The sequence below is a fragment of the Bos grunniens genome, chromosome X (assembly GCF_055505025.1).
Source record: "Bos grunniens cultivar Pamir isolate PY7600 chromosome X, Bosgru_T2T1.0, whole genome shotgun sequence".
NCBI lineage: Eukaryota > Metazoa > Chordata > Mammalia > Artiodactyla > Bovidae > Bos > Bos grunniens.
This window is the reverse complement of record NC_141194.1, coordinates 144,061,917-144,086,705: the sequence shown is the minus strand read 5'-3', so window position 1 is coordinate 144,086,705 and position 24,789 is coordinate 144,061,917. Positions and strand designations below refer to the sequence as shown.

Genomic DNA, 24,789 nt, shown 5'->3' with positions numbered 1-24,789 from the left:
AACTTACTTTTTTTCCTGATTAAAAAGATAAATACATTATTATGTAGAAAATTCAAAGAATACAAAAAGTACTAAAGAAGAAAATTAAAAATCACCACCCATAAATGATAACTATTAACATTTTGGCCAACATTTTTCTAAATATCTCTGTTGTGTATATATAAACACATATACATTATGTGTGCTCTTACGAACTGTATTATAGTCCTGCTGTTTTATACCTACTGTATTCATTGAACATCATGTTTATCATCCTATATCACTCTCTGGATCAGTTATATTCTTATTAAAGAATGATATGGTGATTTAGCTTATTAGGATATTTCTAATTTTGACATATCATAAATAATGCTGCATTATTGCATCCTTGTAGCTCATTTGTATTATCTCCCTAGAATAAATTTTTAGCATTGGGCATTTCGGTGTCAAAGATTATGCTCATTGATACATGTGTTGTCACTCCCCCTCTGTGGGCTGTGGATCTGTGGTCGTTTTTCCCCATGTTATCCCTCATTCTCTTGGGTTGTTACTCGACTGTGGTTGTCACATATATGAACATTCCACTCTGATGGCCTGTGCTTCTAAAAGACAGATTGAGCAAAACAGTATTATAAGTATTCGAGAACCTGCTATTGCATTATATGTTGAAAATTTTCCACACAATTCCAAATAAGTCCTTGTAAGCCGATGATATATTTGCTGCCTTACTTCAATGTGTTCAGCTGTCATGCCATTTATAACCCAGTTTGGAAGAAAATCAACATTTTTTTAATATCTCGTGTGTGCTAGAATCTTCCACTGATGTCTCATGTAAACATGATTGTCTTGTAAAATATAATTATGACTGGTTTGCAAATCAGGGAGGCTAAGTAAGCTGCCTACCATGGCAAAGCCAGTAGTGGTGAAGGTGGGATTTGAACCTAGGTCTGTTTGAAAGACCTCAGGCAGCAAAATTAGGCAGAATGTAATTAAATGCTGATATGTATAACACGTTGATCACTGAGGAAGGCTTTCTTATCTCTCCTTGCTATTCTTTGGAACTCTGCATTCAAATGGGTATATCTTTCCTTTTTTCCTTTGCTTTTCACTTCTCTTCTTTTCACAGCTATTTGTAAGGCCTCCTCAGACAACCGTTTTGCCTTTTTGCATTTTTTCATAGCGATGATCTTGATCACTGCCTCCTGTACAATGTCAGGAATCTCTGTCCATAGTTCTTCAGTCACTCCATCTATCAGATCTAATCCCTTGAATCTATTTGTCACTTCCACTGTATAATCATAAGGGATTTGATTTAGGTCATACCTGAATGGTCTAGTGGTTTTCCCTACTTTCTTCAATTTAAGTCTGAATTTGGCAATAAGGAGTTCATGATCTGAGCCACAGTCAGCTCCCAGTCTTGTTTTTGCTGACTGCATAGAGCTCCATCTTTGGCTGCAAAGAATATAATCAATCTGATTTCGGTGTTGACCATCTGGTGATGTCCATATGCAGAGTCTTCTCTTGTGTTGTTGGAAGAGGGTGTTTGCTATGACCAATGTGTTTTCTTGGCAAAACTCTATTAGCCTTTGCCCTGCTTTATTCTGTACTCCTAGGCCAAATTTGCCTGTTACTCCAGGTGTTTCTTGACTTCCTACTTTTGCATTCCAGTCACCTATAATGAAAAGGACATCATTTTTGGGTGTTAGTTCTAGAAGGTCTTGTAGGTCTTCATAGAACCCTTCAACTTCAACTTCTTCAGCATTACTGGTTGGGGCATAGACTTCGATTACTGTGATATTGAATGGTTTGCCTTGGAAACGAATAGAGATCATTCTGTCGTTTTTGAGATTGCATCCAAGTACTGCATTTCAGACTCTTTGGTGATTATTATGGCTACTCCATTTCTTGTAAGGGATTCGTGCCCACAGTAGTAGATATAATGATCATCTGAGTTAAATTCACCCATTCCAGTCCATTTTAGTTCACTGATTCCTAGAATGTCAACATTCACTCTTGCCATCTCCTGTTTGACCACTTCCAATTTGCCTTGGTTCATGGACCTAATATTCCAGGTTCCTATGCAATATTGCTCTTTATAGCATCAGACTTTACTTCCATGAACAGTCATATCCACAACTGGGTGTTGTGTTTGCTTTGGCTCTGTCTCTTCATTCTTTCTGGAGTTATTTCTCCACTGATGTCCAGTAGCATATTGGGCACCTACCGACCTGGGGAGTTCATCTTTCAGTGTCCTATCTTTTTGCCTTTTCATACTGTACTTGGGGTTCTCAAGGCAAGAATAACTGAAGTAGTTTGCCATTTCTTTCGCCAGCGGACCACCTTTTGTCAAAACTCTTCACCATGACCCGTCCATCTTGGGTGGCCCTACATGGCATGGCTCATAGTTTCATTGAATTAAACAAGGATGTGGTCCATGTGATCAGATTGATTAGTTTTCTGTGATTGTGGTTTTCAGTCTGTCTGCTCTCTGATGGAGAAGGATAAGAGGCTCATGGAAGCTTCCTGATGGGAGAGACTGACTGAGAGGGAAATTGGGTCTTGTTCTGATGGGCAGGGTGTCCTTAGTAAATCTTTAATCCAATTTTCTGTTGGTGGATGGGGCTGTGTTCCCTCCCTATTATTTACCTAGGGCCAAACTATGGTGCAGGTAATGAAGATAATGGTGACCTCCTTCAAAAGATCCAATGCATGCTCTGCTGCACTCAGTACCTCCAACCCTGCAGTAGGCCATCGCTGACCCACGCCTCTGCCAGAGTCTCCTGGACTCTCAAGGCAAATCTGTATCAGATAAATAAAGAACAGATGAATAAAGGACAGAAATGGTATGAACCTAACAGAAGCAGAAGATATTAAGAAGAGGTGGCAAGAATACACAAAAGAACTATACAAAAATGATCTTCAGGACCCAGATAATCATGATGGTGTGATCACTCACCTAGAGCCAGACATACCTGGAATGTGAGGTCAAGTGGGCCTTAGGAAGCATCACTAAGAACAAAGCTAGTGGAGGTGATGGAATTCCAGTTGAGCTATTTCAAATCCTAAAAGATGATGCTGTGAAAGCGCTTCACTCCATCTGCCAGCAAATTTGGAAAACTCAGCAGTGGCCACAGGACTGGAAAAGGTCAGTTCTCATTCCAATCCCAAAGAAAGGTAATGCCAAAGAATGCTCAAACTACCACACAATTGCATTCATCTCACATGCTAGGAAAGTAATGCTCAAAATTCTCCAAGCTGGGCTTCAACAGTACGTGAACTGTGAACTTCCAGATGTTCATGCTGGTTTTAGAAAAGGGAGAGGAACCAGAGATCAAATTGCCAACGTCTATTGGATCATTGAAAAAGCAAGAGAGTTCCAGAAAAACATCTATTTCTTCTTTATTGACTATGCCAAAGCCTTTGACTGTGTGGATCACAATAAACTGGGAAATTCTGAAAGAGATGGGAATCCCAGACCACCTGACCTGCCTCTTGAGAAATCTGTATGCAAATTAGGAAGCAACAGTTAGAACTGGATAGGGAACAACAGACTGGTTGCAAATAGGGAAAGGAGTATGTCAAGGCTGTATATTGTCACCTTGCTTATTTAACTTATATGCAGAGTACATCATGAGAAATGCTGGACTTGATGAAGCACAGTCTGGAATCAAGATTGCTGGGAGAAATATCAATAACCCAAGATATGCAGATGACACCACCCTTATGGCAGAAAGTGAAGAACTACTAAAGAGTCTCTTGATGAAAGTGAAAGAGGAGAGTGAAAATGTTGGCTTAAAACTCAACATTCAGAAAACTAAGATCATGGCATCTGGTCTCATCACTTCATGGGAAATAGATGGGGAAACAGTGTCAGACTTTATTTTTGGGTGCTCCAAAATCACTCCAGATAGTGACTGCAGCCATATTATTAAAAGACGCTTGCTCCTTAGAAGAAAAGGTATGACCAACGTAGACAGAATATTAAAAAGCAGAGACATCATTTTGCAACAAATCCGTCTAGTCAAAGCTATGGTTTTTCCAGTAGTCGTATATGAATGTGAGAGTTGGACTATAAAGAAGACCAAGGGCCGAAGAATTGATGCTTTTGAACTGTGGTGTTGGAGAAGATGCTCGAGAGTCCCTTGGACTGCAAGGAGATCCAACCAGTCCATTCTAAAGGAAATCAGTCCTGAGTATTCATTGGAAGGACTGATGCTGAAACTGAAACTCCAGTACTTTGGCCACGTGATGTGAAGAACTGATTCATTTGAAAAGACCCTGATGCTGGGAAAGATTGAGGGCGGCAGGAGAAGGGGATGACAGAGGATGAGATGGATGGTAGCACTGACTCAACGGACATGAGTTTGAGTAAACTCCCAGAGTTGGTGATGGACAGGGAGGCCTGGCGTGCTGCAGTCCATGAGGTTGCAAAGGGCTAGACATGACTGAGCGACTGAACTGAACTGAACTGATGTATAACACAATGGGAGTGGAGGGGTTTGGAATGTGAGGAGGCTTCAGGGGTTGAAAGTTGACTTAGAAGATGGCGCAGAAGTTGTGGGACATCAGGGAGGTTTCAAAGGAGTAGATGAAAGCTGCAGAGGTGAGAATGAATGGAAGTGGCCTCAAATGGCTTGATCATTTTGCACTCTTTCCCCAGATCCAGTAAAGATATCAGGAAGTGGTCCTTTACTTCAAATAGTTGAACATTCCCTTTTGAAGAAGGCTTTTTCCTCAACTTCTTCCGTTCAGGACTAGGATGCAGTAGTGTATAGGGAGAGACAGTATTAGCAGATCTGAACACTGATCTGAACTCATTGATTTCTTTTCCAGCAATATTTTTTTCAGTCTTCCTCTAGGTGCTTTATCCGTATGAAGTCATTTATTTTTTCTTAATATTTATTTATTTAGCTGTGCCAGGTCTTAGCATGTGGAATGTGGGATCTTTTGTTGTAGCAGTTGAACCTGGGCCCCCTTCACTGGGACTGCAGGGTCTTAGCCACTGGACCACCAGAGAAGTCCTTGTGTGAAGTCATTTAATTCTTACCACACCCTAGTAAAGTAGATAGGTCCTATTCCTATCCCCATTTTACAGATGAGGAAACTGAGGCACGGAGCAACCAGGTGACTCATTCAAGGTCCCAGAGCTACAATGGTGAGGAACAGGACCTGAATCTGGCTCTGACAGGCCCCAGAGTGCAGCTTCCCCCTTCCTGCCCCTCCCCTCCTGCCGTTCTGCTTCCCTCTCACCCTAGAGAGGGACATGGCACTTCCCTGGCACTTGTGGAAAGTGTGAAGACCCCACCCCTACAGCAAGGCTGTTCAAGCGGCAGCAGGATCTATAGGAAGAGGCCACCTACTCCCAGGGCTCGGTGGATGGTGGTGCTTGGAGCTATTCTAGGTTCTCCCCATCTGCTCCTTGGAGAGTCTTTCTCTGTAGCGGCTTCCTGAGGAGCAACAGTTGACCACAGGAATAGGAAGAAGCTGAGCCCATCGAGTAGTTTTGCCTTCCTGACACCAACCAGCTACTGTGACCAGTCACTTCACTCTCAGCTGCCTAACAGTTCCTTCCCAAGTGCCCAGATAGAGCTCGGTGTCCTGGGTCCCTCAAGATGACCTAGGGTGGGGTTGTGGGGGAGGTGCTGACCCTTGGGAGTCTGTTTGTGTGCTCCCCACTGGGGGTCAGCAGGTGTGGAGCTAGTGAAAAAGGGCACTGCTACCACATGCCCTGCCACACCCTGGGAGAGTGGGGACACCTGGCCCGTTCCTTAGAGGGAGGGGGCAGTGATGTGGGTGACAGTCACCCTGAAGAGAGGCAGGGATAGCCGTGTCTCCTTGGTGGGAAAGGAGGGCCTTGTCCTGAAAAACCAGACTCCCAGGCCACCTGGGATTCCAGCGTATTCTCTAGCTACCCCACTGTGTTCTGGGGAGTGGAGAAGAGGTGGAAGCTAAGGGGCAAAAGGCAAAACTGCCTCAGAGAGTGTCCCCCTACCTTGAAATCCTGGTTAGTTGAACAGTGAGCATCTCTGTGCCTCAGCATTCTCATGTGTCTAAGGTGCCCCATCCCAGAAAGCACTCGGCCCTGTGCCAACCTGCCGAATTTGCTCAGTACGGTAGGGCTGCTAGTGAGAGCAGCAGTCACGGGGATCACACAGTCAAAGCAGCTTCCTCTGATAAAATTGTCACATCCTTTGACACGATCATGTTTGTTTCTGGCATCAGTGTAGGGAAATGGCTAGAGTACTGGGCACAGAAGGTGCTCAGTGAATGTTAGTTGCGGCAGTCAGCAGCGTTGCTCTTCTCATCCAGCTTTATCAGGTGAGACAATGGGAGCCTGTGTTGATAGGCTGAGTGGCTCTGTAGCCTGGGCTGTATTGTCTGGAAGCCCTGAGTGCAGTCGTCACCCACTTACCGCACAAACCTAACTACGCCTCAGTTTCTTAATCTGTAAGAAGTGTGTGTCGTAGTGCCTTTGTTTGAGGGTTTTTATGAAGACGAGAAAAAAAAGTGAAAAATGTTAGTGGCTCAGTCGTGTCAAATTCTTTGTGACCCCATGGACTGTAGCTTGCCAGGCTCCTTCTCCAGGGGATCTTCCCAAAGACTAAGGGGAGGGTGCACAAAAGCTATCTAGCACAGTTATGTGACAATCGAAAGCCTGAGATGGTGCTCAAAAGCACTGCTCAGCATACTTTCTGTGGGTTGCTCCAGCACTCTGCCAGCTGCATCTCATAACCCAGGCAGCATGCTGCTGGCAGAACCAAAAATCGGATTCTGCGACCTTGAGATGTGGGTTACTCTGGTAACCAGTTACCTAATGTGCGTTACTTCATTGAATCCACTCAAGAAGATTACAAAATAGCCATTCCTCTTGTCATAGCCCATTTCATAGGTGGGAAATCTGAGCTATAGGGAGGATGTGACTTTATCTAAACCCATAAATAGTGGGGCCAGAATTTGAACCCAGGAAATTTAACTCCTCGAACAACTTTTAACCACTTTCTTCCATCGTTGCTGCTTGGGAATCCGAAGGTGAATCAGCCATAATCCAGGACCCTTAGACGCCATTTGGATTTGGGGGGGATTACTTAGTGTCCTCTACTCAGTGTTCTCTTCTTTTCTGTCTACCTCAGAGAGTTCTATCTGCAACAGATGAGCTCATGAGTCTGAAATGCTTTGAAAACTGGAACACACTATCTTAACACAGTTGTTAATATACCAAGCAGACAAAATAAAACTTGGTAGAGTCCCAACGATGGATTTTTCCATTCAAATTCACTTGTGTGATGCTCATTTAAGCAACAGACATCACCACCTAACGGGCTATTTGGAATATATTATATTTGGAAAGAGCTGAGCTGGACATGAGATGGTATAGTTGTTCCACATGGGGCTTGGTAGCATCTACATTAGTCCCTGAAACAAACTGTTTTGGAACAAAAGGAGTTTTTGGATCGTCTGTCCTCTACCTTTACATTGAGAGCACCAGAGCTCTTCTGCTGCAGCAAAGGAGTGTTTTCTATAGGATGATTTAGTTTTTATTCTATGCAGAATAGTAAAGTGTTTTCATCCTTCTTGGCTACCTTTAGTAGTAGTTAAGGGTGAGTGAATTGCAGTGGAGTTACAGGCAGCTACTTTTAAAAATGCATGTCCTGTCCCACTTCAGCAATGTATGCTATTTTAGCACATGCTACTTTAAGCCAAACAATACACATTGTATTGATTAGGCCTAAGGATACACCTTGCATACCCCACCAAACACAAGAGGCTAAGTAGTCAGGGTGACACCTACACTTTGGGGACTAATAGATGTGAGACTGGTGACAAAATTGAAAATCTATATTGAAAGGAACATCAATCAGGACCTTTGAAAACTGTATGAATGGAAATGCTATCTCTTACCAGGGCCCTGGACATGATCCTATGTTGAATATCAATATTCTGTGCCAAACACACCGCTAGGAATCACTAACCAAGCAACTGTATGCATGAGATTACATTAAAGAAAAATCTAACAGAAGGAATTTTTTTCCAGGGAATTTTCTCAGTGACGAATCCACATCCTGAAATTTTCCTGGTTGCAAGAATTGAAAAGGTTCTCCAAGGAAACATCACACACTGTGCAGAACCCTACATCAAAAATTCCGACCCGGCAAAGGTATTTATAAAGATCATTTGTGAGCATTTCAGCCAAATGCAAAATTTGCCTTTTATTGATACTTTAAATGATAATGTCAATGATGCCTCTAAAAAGAAAGACAATAACAACAACAACAACAAAAAAACCAACATTCTTTCAGCATGCAATATATTCTGAAAATATCGTGTGCTCTGTAAGTATGCACGTTTAAGCTTGAAAATGACTTTTTTTTCCCCTTTTTACATGGCAATCTGCTTTTTGCTTGTTTATCAAAATCAGAGCTAAAGGCTTTTAGGCAACATATGTTCATTGACACTATATCCTTGGAAATAGCTACTCTTTCTTTATTCCCAGCCCTGCATATTAGCCAAAGATGTCAGAGCAACAAGGGTAAATGCCAGACGGTACTCAAATTTAATCCTGTCTCTGATGACATGAGAAAAGAAAGCCAAGATAGTGAGCCATTCATGAAGCTTCAGGGTATTCAATTTGAAGGAGTTTATTCTGAGATTTTTGCACTTCCTACTTTTTAAACATCACACCTATCTGTCTTTCTATAATGTTGGTGTGTGAAGTGGCAGGGATTGTAGGAAGATTGCCTAGAGGAGGGCATGGCAACCCACTCCAGTATTCTTGCCTGGAGAATCCCCATGGACAGAGGAGCCTGGTAGGCTATAGTCCACGGAGTCACAAAGAATCAGACACAATCTTTAAATGGCAACCTTAAAAGTTGGCGATGCAGATAATTCTCCAAATTTCTGTATCATGAATTCTGAACTTTTGGAAATTATTGATCTAATCCTCTCTCATTTTATAAATGAGAAAAGTCAGGCCCAAAGACGGAAAGCATTCATGGCATAGTTCATTAGCGGCAATCCAGCTTCTGAGTACTTATGAGTCAGTCTGTTGTATGTAGCCTTTAGTTGTGGATGAAAATAGTGTTATTAAGTGGGAGATGCTGAGGACACGAATGACTAATTTGTGGGGGGAAAAGTCTCAACAATATAGATAAAAGCCTTCATCATTCTGTATCCCTAGGGATAGCATAGAGGCAGCATTTCACAGCCTGTTTAGACTCTATAGGCAGTTTATCTCCTTTGTCATCTCCCAGTGCCTGTGCAAACAGCAGCTCCTGCCCACGCTAAACTAATTGCATTGAGTCTTGGTCATTTGGCTTTTATCTTGGGAGTAAAAAGGTCAGCAGTACCCAGAACCAACTTCACCCAAGAATGATAAGTATATGCCTGCTCATGTGTGAAAGGAAATAGACATTAAAACTGCTGAATTATTTTCCTAGTAGCAGTCTGCAGTACAAAACATGCCATACATCTATTTTGTTTGTCTTCTGATATCTTGACGAGGGCTCTGTTGATGAGAAAATCCATAACCTTAGGAAATACTTTTATCTTGAAAAGTAGGTGGCTGATGTGTGTTGTGTTTTATTTATAACTATTTCTGTATCTTGTTTTCCTAGTTTTTGATGTTTTATATCAGTAAGTTAGGGAAATTATTTGTTCTGGGTGAGTCTCTGATAGTTTGGACAAATCTGAGCCTATCTTTTTATTTCTAACCTTAGACGGCCCAGAAGGTGCACAGGACAGCTAAGCAAGTGTGTAGCCGCCTTGGACAGTACAGAATGCCCTTTGCTTGGGCTGCCAGGTTTGTACAAATGTATTTCTGACCCATCTATTCATGCTCCTGTGTGAAGTTGAGGGCTATTGTCCTTGCCAGCAGCATTCAGAAGTCTGTTTCTGACAAACCAGTTATATATTGGGACACTTCGGATGTGTCTCAGTCCATTCAGGCTGCCATAACAAGTTAGACTGGTGGTTTAAACAACAGACGTTCATTTCTGACAATCTCTGAGGTTAGAAACTTGAGATCAGAGTGCATGGTTGGGTTCTGGTGAGGACTCTTTTCCAGGTTTTACACAACCAGTTTCTCCTTGTAGTCTCACATAGTGAAATGAGAGCAGGCTATCTCTCTGGCCTCTTATAAGGACACTAATCCTATTCATAAGGGCTACATCCTCATGACTGAATCACCTCTCAAAGGCCATACAAATACCATCACCTTAGGGATTAGATCTCAACATATGAATTTGGGGGTGTAGGGGCAGCGGAGTGACACAAACATTCAGTCTATAGCAGGATATAAATATTCTTTCTTTTAGAATTTGCTGTGCCTCAAAGACCCTTTCATTTTTTCAAATGTCTTGCTTCAGGGAAATTTTCTTTGGCTTGGGTTACTGATCTGACTGACACCACTTAATTTTATTGCATTTTAAAACAGAGCTTATTTGCTAAAGTGATGGAATTTTTTTCCAGAAAACCAGAAATTGCAGTGAATTATGTACAGTGTGCCCACTATTTTAGAGTTGGCTGGGTTTATGCTTTGAAAAGCCATCATAAAGTAATTCTGAAAAACATACTAAAAACTAGAAGGCAAAAAATGTAGTTGCTCAGTGCAAGTGTGTAATTACTTAGATTTTCTTGCTTTCTGATGACAAATTTGGCAACTTATTCATGGGTAGTATATTGGGAAGTGTGTTAATTGTACCACATATCTGATGGTGGTGTACATGATTTTTCTCTAAATCTTGCCAGTCTACCTCAGTGATGACTGAAACTGTATTCCTTGCTTATACGCCCTTTGAAGTACAAGTTCCCTGACTTGTTTATGGTACAGCCTGTACAAATCACTGGAACTTCTGGGTAAAGGGCACTATGTTCTGAATAATTCAGTGAGTTATGTTCAGTGGGTGCTGGGGAGTACCATAAGAGTGGGAGATTTAAGGTCAGTAACTGTTCTATCACTATAATCATTTCACTTGGGAAAGGGTCTCAAAATGTGTTACATGTTGGTAGATGAAAAGGCACCTTGTCCTTATTTTGCCAACTAGTAAGAAGTGCTAGCCAAGGATAGGTCAATGGCAAAGAGTAGTGGAAGGTGGTATACTTAGCTGTTCCAGAAGGTGAAACATACTTAGTGGTGCTCCAGTGGCTGCTGCTGTTACTTATTGGTCAGAAAGTTCGTTCAGGTTTTAAAAACTAGAATGAACTTTTTGGCCAGTCCAATATTTATGGTAATTAAGTGCTAACTGTACAGGTGGGCTTCCCAGGTGGCGCTAGTGGTAAAGAACCTACATGCCAATGCAGGAGTCATAAGAGACACAGGTTCGATCCCTGGGTCGGGAAGATCCCCTGGAGGAGGAAATGGCAACCCATTCCAATTTTCTTGCTTGGAGAATCTCACGGACAGAGGAGCCTGGTGGGCTTCAGTCCATAGGGTTTCAAAGGGTCAGACACAACTGAAGAGACTTAACACACATGCACGTACAAGGCAGGCGTCTACGTGCTTAATGCATATTTCTTTTAGAGGTAGGTACTCTTCTCCCCCATCTTGGAGATGAGGAATTTGAGTCACAGAAATGCAAAAATAAATCCTTGCCTAAGTTCACATGGCGTGTGTGTAAGCAGGTCTTAGAACTAACAGGACCTGAATTCAGAGCCCACTATAGACAGCCATGGCACAAGCTCTCCACCCCTTTTTAGGCCACATCAGTAACTGCTTGATGCTAATGTGCTTGTAGAAAAATAAATTATAAAATCTTCAAAGTTAGAAGCTTTAATCCCCAGTTCTGATGTGGAATTATGCTGTTTTTTTTTCTTCTTAAATTATTTGGGTTGTTAGCAGCAACAGGAACTGACTCTAAAGGCTTGGCTGGGATATTTAAAAGCTGTGTGATAAACCCCTGTTTACTGAAAATAAAGGAGGTATGCTTAGAAGTAGGAATGGTAGTTAGTGCCTTTACCCGCAGTTTTCAGAGGCTCTGCCAGGGGAGATTGTGCTTTGGGCCATAGTTGCTTCCAGTCTGTTGGGTGCTTGTATATTACTTCCTGTTCTGGCAGTAAAATAGCTACTTTGAAAATGAAAGAAGAGAAGGAGGAGGGAATAATTCTAATTCATATTAGAAATTTTATAGATATAAACTCTATATAAGTTGATCTTAAAGATCTAATTCAATTTTTATCAACTTCACTGAGATATAATTTATCTTTGATTAAAATGTACATTTATATGTCCAGCTTGATAAATTTTCACAGATGTATATAGTCATATAACTACCACCCCTACCAAGATCTAGAACATTTCTATCACTCCAGAGAGTTCCTCACATCCCTGTCCAATCAACCATCCACTCCCAGCCAGGCAACCACTGACCTTAGATGACTTTTACCTATTCTGGACTTCATATCAATGGAATTATGCAGTATGTAACCTTGCCTATGGTTTCTTGTTCTCAGTCTGTTTTTGTATTTTATTCATAATGTTGTATCAGTTGTTCACTGAGTAGTATTCCATTGTAAGAATATACCACGATTAGTTTACCCATTCATTTGTTGATGAATATCTGGATGGTTGCCAGTTTGTGGCCATAACAAATAAATCTGCTGTGAACATTCAAGTACCATGTGGAAATATGCCTAGGAGTTGAATCGCAGGATCAGAGGGTAGGTATATGCTTAACTTCATGAGAAACTGCCAAATTATTTTCCAAAAGAGTTTCACCATTTTATGTTCCCATCACCACTATTTGATCTTTAATTTATCTATACTTTCGAGTTAAAAAAAAAAAACCCTCTGTTGCTCTTTTAGGCCCATTTTCAAAGATATTCAAGGCTCTCTGGATGTGGATGGGAGATTTTCTCCTTTGTATAAACAAGATAGTAGCAAGCTTTCCAATGAAGACATTCTCAAGTTGCTCTCAGAATACAAGAAGTAAGTGTTTTAGAGTTACTGCAGTAAATCAATATCATAGATGAATTATAGTTTCTTTGAATGATGAATGTGAGTCATATGTGGGAAAAATCAAATGTTGGAGCATTTGGATTTGGAAGCATTTGGAAGTTTGAATAAATGGTAACCAGTGCACTTAGTAATCATATTTTTTGAATATAAAATATTCTTATTTTACATCTAGGCCAGAGAAGACCAAATTGCAGATTATTCCTGGGCAGCTAAACATCACAGTAGAATGTGTTCCTGTGGATTTTTCAAGTAAGAACTTAAATATTGCAAATAAACCTAAAAGGCTACGTTTGAATCTCAGGGTTTTTATTTTGTTAATGTTTATTTATTTCGGTGTGCCAGGTCTTAGTTGCAGCACATGACCTCTTAGTTGTGGCATGTGGGATCTAGTTCCCTGACTAGTGATCGAACCCGGGCCCCCTGCTTTGAGAGCACTCAACTACCAGGTGTTTTATCTTCCTAACATTTTTCTTGAGATTTACATGGAGTATTTGTTTCCTAGGGCTGCTGTAAGAAAGTATTACAAACTGGGTGGCTTAAAACAACAAATCTTCTCTTGTGTTTCCAGAGGCTGGAAGTCAAAATCAAGGTGTCAGCATGGCCACGCTCCCTCTCAGGGCTCTGAGGAAGAATCTCCTCTTCCTGGCTTCTAGTGGCTGTTGGCTAGCCTGGGCATCCTTTGGCTTATAGACGCATCATTCTGGTCTCTGTCTCTGTCCTCGTATGGTCTTCTACTAAGAGCACCAGTCACTGGATTTAAGGCCCACCTTAATCTATTACATGGACTTCCCTGGTGGCTCAGACGGTAGAGCGTCTGCCTGCAATGCAGGAGACCTGGGTTCACTCCCTGGGTCGGGAAGATCTCCTGGAGAGGGAAATGGCACCCCACTCCAGTACTCTTGCCTGGAAAATCCCATGGACGGAGGAGCCTGGTAGGCTACAGTCCATGGGGTCACAAACAGTCGGACACGACTGAGCGACTTCACTTTAATCTATTATGATCTCATCTTAACTAATGACATCTGCTAAGGCCCTATTTCCAAATAAGGTCACATTCTGAGTTTCCAATGGACATGAATTTTGGTGGGACACTATTCAACCCAGGACACATGGTGAATGGTTAGAGATTAGGAAGTAAATTAAGTTGATTTTTATCAGATGCTGTTTCATGTATAATATATGATGTGAGTGTGTTCCAGTCAGTTTCTGCTCCTTTTGCCTTGGCTGAATTTCATCAGTGAAGGGATCCAAAAGGAGAATTTCTTTTCTTGTCTAAAGACAAGAATCTATGATCCCAGGAGAAAAATGGACAGAAGACAGAAAAAACAATTTGCAGGAAATAAAATGACTGGTAAATAATTGGAAAACATCCAGTCTCAGTAATTATGCCACTAACACAAATGTAAATATTTCAGCATTGTTATGTTTTTGTTCATCTATCAAATTTGCAAAAAATAAACTGTAACTGTCTAATGCCGGCTTAGTTTTGGCCAGGCACCATCACCCATCTCGAGTAGGAGTACAGTTTGGCAAGAGACATCCATGAACGTCTGTAACTAAGGCATTCTAATTCTGACATTATCTATCCATTTATTCAGCAAATAAACATTCATTGAGTAAACTTTATTAAATACTTACTAGGTGCTTTGAAAGTATGGAGATTACAGTCTAGAAGGAGTGACAGACATTTAAACAAGAAAGCAAATGAATACTTTCTGTCTCTGATTGGGTGGGCTGCTTTCAAAAAGGGTGGCTAAGGAAGGCTCACCATGTGGCCCAGCCAGCATGAAATGCTTGGGACTGTACATTCTACTCTGAGGGTGTCACATGTAAAGATCTTGAGGTGCAGCTAGCTTGGTTTGTATGGACGCAAAAGGAACCAATGAGACTCTAGTCTAGTGTGTGATGTGAACACAGGAGATAGGAAATGAAGTGGGAGAAGTAGGAAGAATCACATCATGAAGAGCATTGTGAAAACCACGGTAACTCCTTAAAAAACTGAATTTCATCCCAAGTACAATGAGAAGTCACAAAAGGATTGTAAGTAGGAGAGTGGCAATTGGCATGTTAAAACATCTAAGAGTTCAATGGATTATTTTTTCCTAAAGAAGTGTAGACACGAGTTTATGCATAAGATATTTTTTGAAGTGTTGTCTATATTACAGAAGGGATTGAAAGCAACCAAAGAGTACGACACTGTCAGTGTGGTTCAGTCACGGTTCAGTCATGTGTGGTTCAGTTCAGTTATGGCATCCTGATACCATGAAACTTGTATGCAGCTCTGCAAAATGATGTTTACAAAGAGTTCATGAAATAAGATATCAGATAAAATACCAACAACTAGGATACAGTTCTCTATGCAGTGAGATTTTTGTGTTTGTTAGATGAGACATACATAGGAAGAAGACTACAAGAAAATATGCCAAAATATGAGCAGTAGTTAACTCTGGGTGGTGAAATGATCACTTTTATCTGTGGACCTTTACTCTGTTCTTCCAGATATTTTATTGTAAGTATCGCTATCATAGAAAACCAAACCCAGTGAAAATTATTATGTCCTCAGATTTGACTCTCATGCATATTTCTTCTCCATCAATATCACTCTTCAGCAAGGACCAGCAGTCTTAGAGCCCCTTTAAGTGTATGAATAACCTTTACTGCAAGTGGCTACCTTAATAACATGTGCTGCTATACTTCTCTAAGGCTTTCTGTTTTCCACATTCGGGAGGATGGAATTTATTATTGGTAACACATCTGAAGATCTGTAGTTTCAGAAGGCTGCCATTATTCCTTAAGTGAAAATTTGCACCTGTACTACGTTAACTTTTTAAGAGGGACTAGCCATGAGCTAATTGGCATAAATTTACTGTTACTTCCCTGATACCAATAAAAATTTGCAGTGAAAAGCTAAATTGCAGTCACAGGAGGAAAAATGTAATGGATTTCTTTGCAGAGTTTAAATTTGTCAAAATTATGATGTGTTATATTTGGAAAATCACTCTACGTTGAGAATGAAATAGCAATCCGCATCTGGTTTGAAGGGTTTCACTAAAATCAGCATCAGGCTACTTATTCCTACTTGTTCTTCTGGGTTCTTGAAGTGGCTGTATGAGTTTTTGTCAATCACTAAGAATTCTGTTTGTTAAACGGCTCTTTGAGAACACAATCCAGGTATATATATATATTTATAAATGCAGGAATGTGTTAACAATTGTTGCATCTTTGCCTGTTTTTTTTTCTGCTATAGATTGTATTACTTCTTCATATGTGCCTCTGAAGCCCTTTGAAAAGAATTGTCAAAATATTACTGTGGAAGTTGAAGAGTTTGTTCCCGAAATGACGAAATATTGTTACCCATTTACCATTTACAAAAACCATCTATATGTATATCCCTTGCAATTAAAATATGATAGCCAGAAAACATTCGCCAAGGTAAACAGGGTAAACTATACATTTTGGGGTGTTACACTTGTTTATAATCTTCTCGTTTTGTGACTCATTGTGAATGATGAATCGTTTTTAGGCAAGGAACATTGCGGTCTGTGTGGAATTCCGGGATTCGGATGAAAGTGATGCTAGCGCTCTAAAGGTTTGTTTGTGATATTGATAAGCATGCATTTTTCATAGAGACAGACATTTTGGTAGTAGGTAGTTTCAAATGCTAAGTTTCATGTGCTTAAATGTCAAAGAAAATGTAGTAAACTGACAAATGTAATATTGCCTTTTCTATTCTTAAACATTACCGGCAAGATTGAGTTAAATATTAAGAAATGACACAACGTGTTAGGAGCGTATATATAGCTTTAAAAAGGGTAAGCTGCATATGCCAGAATTTTTGCCTTTGCTCCACTTGGGTTTTGCCTTGCTTCAATGCCCAATCACAAGGTCATTTTCTTCTGACAGCTTATAGTGGTACCATCAGGGGAGTTTAAACTCCTTTCTCCTTGAAACCTGAATGGGCTTCAAGCTGACAGTAGCACAGCATGACTGCTTTGATCTGAGATATGACTTCGAGTCTGTGGCTGGCCAAATGGTGCCTCCAAACTTGAATGAGTGATCTAGGAAAAGCATCTCAGTATCTGATACTGTGATCCTTAAAATACCTGTCAGTTTCACTCTTTATAGCCACCTTTTACTTTTGGCTCTTTAGCCCAGGAATCAGAGGCCTGAGAGAGAAGTCTGAACATCTAGCCATCACAAAGTGTTTATCTGGCTCCCCACGTCTCTAGCTTGAGCCTAAATCAGACAGATGGATGGCGAGTCTTCCACTTAAACCACCTAGGAAAAGAGGCTGGAATATCCCTGATTAAGTCATTGAATGTTTAATAGCTCTCATCTTTGAGAAGAGATTTTTTTCACAGAGAAACCTAAGTTAAATTAAGGATTAGCTGGCTAAAATGAGATGTAGGTTCTCAGCTTCTTCTTCAGTGGAGCTGAGAATAGTTTTTTTTCATCTCCGTGCACTATCCTTTTGTATTCTCAAAGATTCTTAGGTTACCTCTCTGCAGTTCCTGCAAATTGCCTTCATAACCATATTTCAGGAGAGCAGGCGAGTGTCAGTTTCATTTCTTAGCTGGCCTGGAGGCTGGCTCTGAAGTACTCGGGTGAGGCCATTAGGAGCCTGGCTCGTCGACTCCATATTCATCCTTGAACGTATTAAGCCTATGGAAGTGAAAAACTCACACTAGAAATGAAATCAGATCTTTCCACTGAACCCTAGAAAGCCTTCCATTCATTTTATTGGTGTAGCAGCAAGCTGGTGACTCTGAAAGTATAGCTCGTAAAGTGAGAAAACAGTAAGCCTTTCTGGCCTAATGGCCATTCATTTTCTAATTCCTTGAGGCTAGGAACGGATCTGCTGTTGGTTCTGTTAAAACTCCTTACCTGGCCCACGCACAATGAGCATTCAGCACATGTTGCTGACCGACCAAGGAGGAGCTTCTCATATTAAGAAGTGCAAACAGCATGAGAGAAGTAAGCTTGCCAGGCCTGGCTGGAGAGTGTTTCCCTTCCAAATGATTAGAAGTGTTCAGCCACTTCCTGTCAGCTAGGTTGAAATTATATTTCTTTGGTGGCAGGAAATTCAGCAGCATCCATGGAGCCAAGTTAGGCGATGTCTGGGGGTGTCTGGAGTGACTGGAAATGATTTGGAATTTACAGGCTCATGGTGAGAGCTGGGTGGGCTTGGCCATGACCCGGTGCTCACAGATGCCTGTAACTGTATGTGGTTCTCTAGCATTCTGTTTAAAGAGCAGCTTGGAGAGTGGTGACTCTGTTTCCTTCTTTTGCAGTGTATCTATGGAAAACCTGCAGGGTCTGTCTTTACCACAAATGCTTATGCTGTGGTCTCACATCACAACCAAAATCCAGAGTTCTATGATGAGGTAAAATACCTTATTTTCTCATTGAGAAAATGCTGTGGTGGTTGTTTCTTTTCTGTTTGAATCATTTCCAGTCTTGCATCTGCACCTTCAATCCCTGAGTGGTTAGTCACATGAAAATAGAAAATGTCACATCAGAATGAAGGGCCACTGCCTGCTTGGTGCCCTTTGGTGACAGTGGAGCCTGGGCCCACAGATAGAAGGGGCTCTGACATGGGATAACATAGGAAACAAACGCCAGACTGGAACAGGACTTCTAGCCCACACTTGGACATCAGCTGGCTCCATGACCTTGAGCAGGTCACTTCCCCTCCCTGAGTCTCCAATTTCCAGAGTTTAAAATAAGACATTTGGAAGGGGTTTTCTGAAGGCCCTCCTAGCTCTTACCTCCTGTGGTTCTGCATGGGAGGGTGCAGCCTGTCTGTAAGTGAAATGCTCTGAGAGACACAGCAGTGTGGCTGGGCCCCCAGAATCCCATCGGCTGCACCAAATGCCTCAGTGCAATATAGACAGAGGCCATCTCCCGGCCTCTGAGCACCTGTCCTCAGTCAGGTTGCCCGATTCTGTCCCTGGCTGTCTTTCTTCCCACTTCTCTGTCTCTGCGTGTCTGTGTCCTTCTCAGTGTCTCTCTGAGTGTCTCTGTCAAAACCTCCTCTAGTCTGTGCATAGACAGCTTATCCAAATCCGCAGGCTGCCTTTGATAACCGTGTGTCTCCATGGAACCTGGGTGTGCATCCCAGGCCAGAAGGTCTGCTGTTTCTGCTTCTCAGGCTCCACGTGTCCATCCCTGGCTTGGTCAGAAACCATCCCCCCACCCTGCTGTCCCCAGTTCCCCAGGCCCAGCTGCTGTAGTATGGAGGCCTGAAACCCCAGCCCGGGACTTGCTCAGTCCAGTGCCCCAACCTTTGCAGGGAATGTGTTTTTGCCACCCAGGGAGGGAGTGTGTCCATATTTATGTGCAGCAGAGCATTAGATACCCAGATGGTCTAGATGCTGTGAATAGGCATATTCTGTGGTGAAATATACCTACAACAGAAATTAGTTATCACACCAAAGCCGTGTCTTGTGTGAATGATAATTAGGCCAGATGTCCCATCACCAAGCTGTTTAATGTATTCCTCTCTATAACCAGTGCCAGTCACTAGAGAGAAAGCTTGTTCATGTAGTAAGTAATCCATGTTAGGAAGCCAGAAACGGACTTTTGAAACATTTGCTATGTATTAACCAGGAAAGTGAGTGTGAGCGTGTAGGCTTACATGGGTTCCTGGGCAGGTCCACGCATGTGCGTTAAATCAATTAAATCTGTGATCTGTCGCCCACATCCTTCCCAGGAGACATTAAAAACATTCACTTGGGTTCTGATTGGCAAATTACTTGAGGTGCTTGTATTAAAGTATTAATTTTTAGCATGAAATGCATGTGTCATGATACTTTTTATTTATTCAAGAGTAAAGCTGTGTTTTTCCTCTAAAGAAATTTATACAACTGTAATTTGTGGATTCCATAATACCTCAGTGACTTTTTGCTCATTTATTCATAAAGGCTTATTTTTTTTTTCCACGCAGAGGAGGGCAATGATTTTGAAAAAAAAAAAAAAAGGCAGGTTTTCAAATTCAGTGCACATTGTAGATGGATTGGATTCACTGACTCAGATTGAATTACATAGTATCTCTGGGCTTTAAGGATGTGGTTTTGATCCAGTGTTTCAGAAAATGCTTCTGCAAAGTTGAATCCAGGAGAATCCACAACTCTCCAGGAAGAGTAATAAATCAGCCCTCACAACCCAAGAGAATATTGTTGTCAAACTGAAACTGACCAGAAAGGCATTTGGAATATATTTAAATGATATCTATTATTTGACCACTTAACCTGTGATTTAGAAAATTATGTCATTGGAAAAGTATGATGAAACAAAGCTAAAGGTCTGACAGTCCCACTTGACGAAGAAAACAAAATGCTCTATATAATTTTGCTTTCATTTCAGATAAAAATTGAGCTTCCCATTCACCTTCATCAAAAACATCATTTGCTTTTCACTTTCTATCACGTAAGTTGTGAAATTAACACAAAGGGAACAACGAAAAAGCAGGACACAGTTGAAACTCCAGGTACGTGTGTTCTTTATTGGAGAATAGTTGATTTAAAATGCGGTGTTTGAGGTGTACAGCAACTTGATTCACTTGTACATATATATGCATCTATTCTTTTTTGGATTTTCTTTCTATCTATTTATCTATATTTATATCTATGTCTAATCTATCTATAAGTGTGTATCTTTTAAAAATAAAAAAAAATGTTAGAGTATAATTGCTTTACAATGTTGTGTTAATTTCTGCTGTACAACAATGTAAATCAGCTATAGGTATACACATATCCATGCATTCTTTAAATCTCTCTCTCTAGAGCTATTCGAAATGGAGTTGTCTTAGGATATACCCTCTTTCATCAAGCTACAGACCGCTTCCCCTTATCAAAAAGTGCATTTCTGAGTTAAAATTTCCTTGCTAAAATATGAATTACATGTTAATTTTATCATCATTTCTACTCAACATCATGTCCAAATGCTTGCCAGTGTGCTTAGACTACTGTAGGCAACATAAAGTAATATTGTTCTTCTCAGAGAGAAACCCATATTGTGATGCTATATTTTTGTTATTTCTTTTGTGTGGAATGGCCCAGCAAGCAGAATCTTGCAGCTCTACTCATTGAGAAGAAGGAAGTGAGCCCAGAGCCATGGGCATTTTTGAACCCAAGGGAGATTGGAATTCTATGGAGAAGAGGATAGATTTAACAAACTTGAATAAGCATTGGTAGTGAAGCCCCAATTGTGGTCTCATTCCTCGAGGCTTTAGATAGACCAATGGGAAGCATCCTTGGGAGAGTATCACAGGTCCTATGGACATGGCCCATGCCACATCCACTATCTCAGTGTCAGTATGCTTTGGGATTCAAATCCAAGTTAGCCTGTGCCCATCTTTTCCTTTCTTTCTTTCTTTCTTTTTTTTTTTTTTTTTTTTTTTACCATTTTTAGTGGAGTTTAGTTGCTTTACAATGTTACATTAGTTTCTATTGTACAGCAAAGTGAATCAGCTATATGTATACATATATCCCCTCTTTGTCATCAGGGAGCACTGAATAGAGATTCCTGTGCTATATAGTCTATTTTCATTAGTTAATCCATTTTATACAAGGTAGTATGTATATGTCAATCCCAATCTTCCAATTCTTTCCACCACCCCCTCCCACCCTTGGTGTCCATTTGTTTGTTCTGTACATCTGTGTCTCTATTTCTGCTTTGCAAATAGATTCATCTATACCATTTTTCTAGATTCCATACATATGCATTAATATGTGATATTTGTTTTTCTCTTTTTGACTTAGTTCACTCTGTATGACAGCCTCTAGGTCCGTCCATGCCTCTGCAAATGGCACAACTTCATTCCTTTTTATGGCTGAGTAATATTTCATCATATATATGTGCCACATCTTCTTTATCCTTTCCTCTGTTGATGGGCATTCAGGCTGCTTCTGTGTCGTTAGCCTGGACCCATCTTAAATTTGTTCATTCACTTGGTAAATATGTCTGCATATCTATTATGTACTAGATATTGTAGTAGGTAATATGGAGAAGACAGTGGAGCATCAAACATAGATGTCATCTTCAGTGAGCACATGGTCCAGTGGGGGAAACAAGATCTATGTAGACATTTATAACACAAGACAGAAAGTAGTAGTTACCAATAAAATGGTGCTATGTGATATCAGAGAAGAGCGAGTTATTCTCTGACATCACATAAAATTATTCAGTTCAACTGGTGGAAGGACAAGTGGCTGGGAATCAGGGAAGGCTTCCAGGAGGAGATGGTGTTTGGGTGAGGTATTGAAGGGTGGCATAGATTTTGACAATGCAGTCATGACAGGAAGGTAGAGGATTCCAGCATGAAGGAATAGCCAGTATAGAGGCAGAGTATTGAGGGATCTGGACAGGGAACCCCAAATAGTTCCATGCACTGGAGCACCGGGAACTGGGGAGGGAAGCATAGGATGCCAGATTGAAAAGGAAGAGTCAGATGATAGAAGGCCCTGAATACCAGGTTGTGGGTTTGATTTTGTTCTGTTACCAATAGGAAATACTGGAGGGTTATAAACACCAGTAGGAGCTGTTTTGCAGGAAATCCAATCAGGCAGCAATATAATGGGTGAGGTGAGGTGGAGCAGGAAGAAGGAAGGAAGGAAACACCAGTTAGGGGGTTGTTTCAAGAGTTCAGGAGAGGAAGGGGACCACAGTGGGGCTGTAATGGTGGGTGGGTGGGGGGCAGGTGGTGAGGGTGGAGAAAAAGACAATTGCAGAGGAATATACTGGGCCTGGCAAGTGATTGGCCTCTAGAGAGATGATTCAAAGTTAGCACTGAAGTTTCAAAACTGGAAAGAAGGTATTGCCGAGTAGCAGAGTTATGCCTAGGGCTGGTGGGTTTTGACTGATGCTGAGTTTGCAATGTTAGTGACACATCTGAGTGATGCCCAGCAGGCAGCAGTACTGAATATTAGGAAAGTCCCTTTGTGGATAGTGTGTTCTTGTTCTAGATCCCCTTAGAAATTGCAGTTCATTTAGGATAGTGACCTTGCAGGTTGAGAAGAAATCTAGCAGAATAATGAGACAGTGAGGTATATGACAGTGTACCTCCAGAGGAAACTAACAAATGTTGTCTTATCCAGATCCTAGACAGAAGTGGGCAAGATGCTCAGTAGAGCATGAGGTGGTTATTTTCTTGCTACTCATCAGTTTTTAAAATATATATATTTAAGTTTTTTTGAAGTATTATTGATTTATAATGTTTCAGGTGTACAGCAAAGTGACTCAGTTATACGTACATATGTATATATACACACATATCTGTTCTTTTTCAGATTCTTTTCCATTATAGGTTATTACAGGGTATTGGACATAGTTCCCTGTGCTGTATACAGCAGGTGCTAGTTTTTAAAATCTATTTTATATAGAGTAGTGTATATCTGTTAATCCCAAACTCCTCCCCAGCACTCATCACTTTTAACTGTCTATCCTTTAAGTGGTTTCACACCTTTGAGGCATTGCTTGACATTGTACCTTTATAGGTTCCAAGCATTCTAGATGACTTTTGACTAAGAGACACACTTGGCCATGCTCTGATTGATTTGCAGTGCAACAATGTTGCCCAAGCAATTCCATAGAGACAGAAAGTAGATCAGTGGTGTCCGGGACTTGAAGAAGAGGAAATAGAACGTGACTTCTGTGGGGTATGGAGTTCCTTCTGGGGGTGATAAAAAAGTTTTGGAATTAGGTAGTGGCAATAGATGTAGAGCTTTGTGAATATACTAAGAACCATTGAATTGTATCCTTTAAATAGATTAATTGTAAGGCATCTGAATTATATGTCAATAAAAATTTATGTAAGGAAAAAATATCCCTGAAAAACAAGAAATATCTTTTCCTTTTCCTGCTTTCTGGACTGGAAACCTTTTGTCATTTGTCTGATTTTCAGTTTAACTACTTTGACAGAGTCCTTTTGAATGGTTCTTCTGCTCATGTTACTTTCCTCTGCTTTTTCTAAAAGAAAAGCCCTGGGTAAAGCATTACTGAAGCTGTACTAGTAAAGATGCCCTGCAGGCGTGCTTTGGCGTCTGAGAAAGCCATTCAGTCTACTTGGAGAATGCAACGTATCAGTCTCTTTAAGAATTAAAGCTTTGCCAAATTAGACACGTTCTAACCAGATTTGTGTTGACTTTTGTGTTCACACTGTAAACACACGCACACATCGTGCACACACACACACACCCACACACTCACACAAAGAATTTTAAAGCATCAGAAGGCAGTGGCTTTCAAAAGTACTCTCGAGCCAACACCCTCCGTCATATGCCAGAACTCAGTTCAGAGCAATCCTTTTTACAGCTAAGTTATAAACACTTGAAGTCCAAAGTAATCTCTATAATGGAAATACTGACACTGCTTGACTTGAGCAACACAGATGGCTCTGGCTTTTTTAGCTTAGAACATGATGAGTTTTCTAATAAGAAGCCAAGAGGCTCTTTGGGGTAGAACTGTTAAGAAATGTAGAGACTGGGGAGGAAAATCTCTCAGTGATTCCAGTTGTAAGTACTGTGCTGTGGCTGTATTCTCTTGCTACCTCTCTTCCTTCTGTAATCAGGAAAACCACCCAACCAAATACTGCTGTGTATAAATATAGAACGTAACCCTGACGTGTGACCTTCATTTTCCACAGTCCTTTACTTACCCTAGGGTTGCTGGAAGAAATTTTGCAACACGGTGATTGCTGTCTGATTATAGTCTCGGATATGAGACTGTAAGGTGGACAAGAGACATCTGAATCCAAAAAAATAAGTCTACCAAAATGCTCCCCTAGTATGTCAAGATAATGAAATGGATGCACTTTAAAAGCTTCCAAGTGTTTTGGTGTATCAGCTCACTTTGGTCTTTCA

The 24,789-nt window shown here is 40.9% G+C and overlaps 1 protein-coding gene across 3 annotated transcripts in view; it reads left to right on the top strand.

Annotated features, from left to right (window-relative positions):
- Positions 1-24,789, top strand: part of DOCK11 (dedicator of cytokinesis 11) — a 212,089-nt gene that overhangs the window by 86,278 nt on the left and 101,022 nt on the right. For all 3 annotated transcript variants that reach the window (XM_086388270.1, XM_086388268.1, XM_086388269.1), the window contains exons 13-20: positions 8,012-8,134; positions 9,693-9,775; positions 12,776-12,898; positions 13,101-13,177; positions 16,176-16,360; positions 16,452-16,517; positions 18,220-18,312; positions 20,294-20,417. In XM_086388270.1, coding sequence (XP_086244396.1) covers positions 8,012-8,134; positions 9,693-9,775; positions 12,776-12,898; positions 13,101-13,177; positions 16,176-16,360; positions 16,452-16,517; positions 18,220-18,312; positions 20,294-20,417 — 874 coding nt within the window. The remainder of the gene's footprint in view (positions 1-8,011; positions 8,135-9,692; positions 9,776-12,775; positions 12,899-13,100; positions 13,178-16,175; positions 16,361-16,451; positions 16,518-18,219; positions 18,313-20,293; positions 20,418-24,789) is intronic.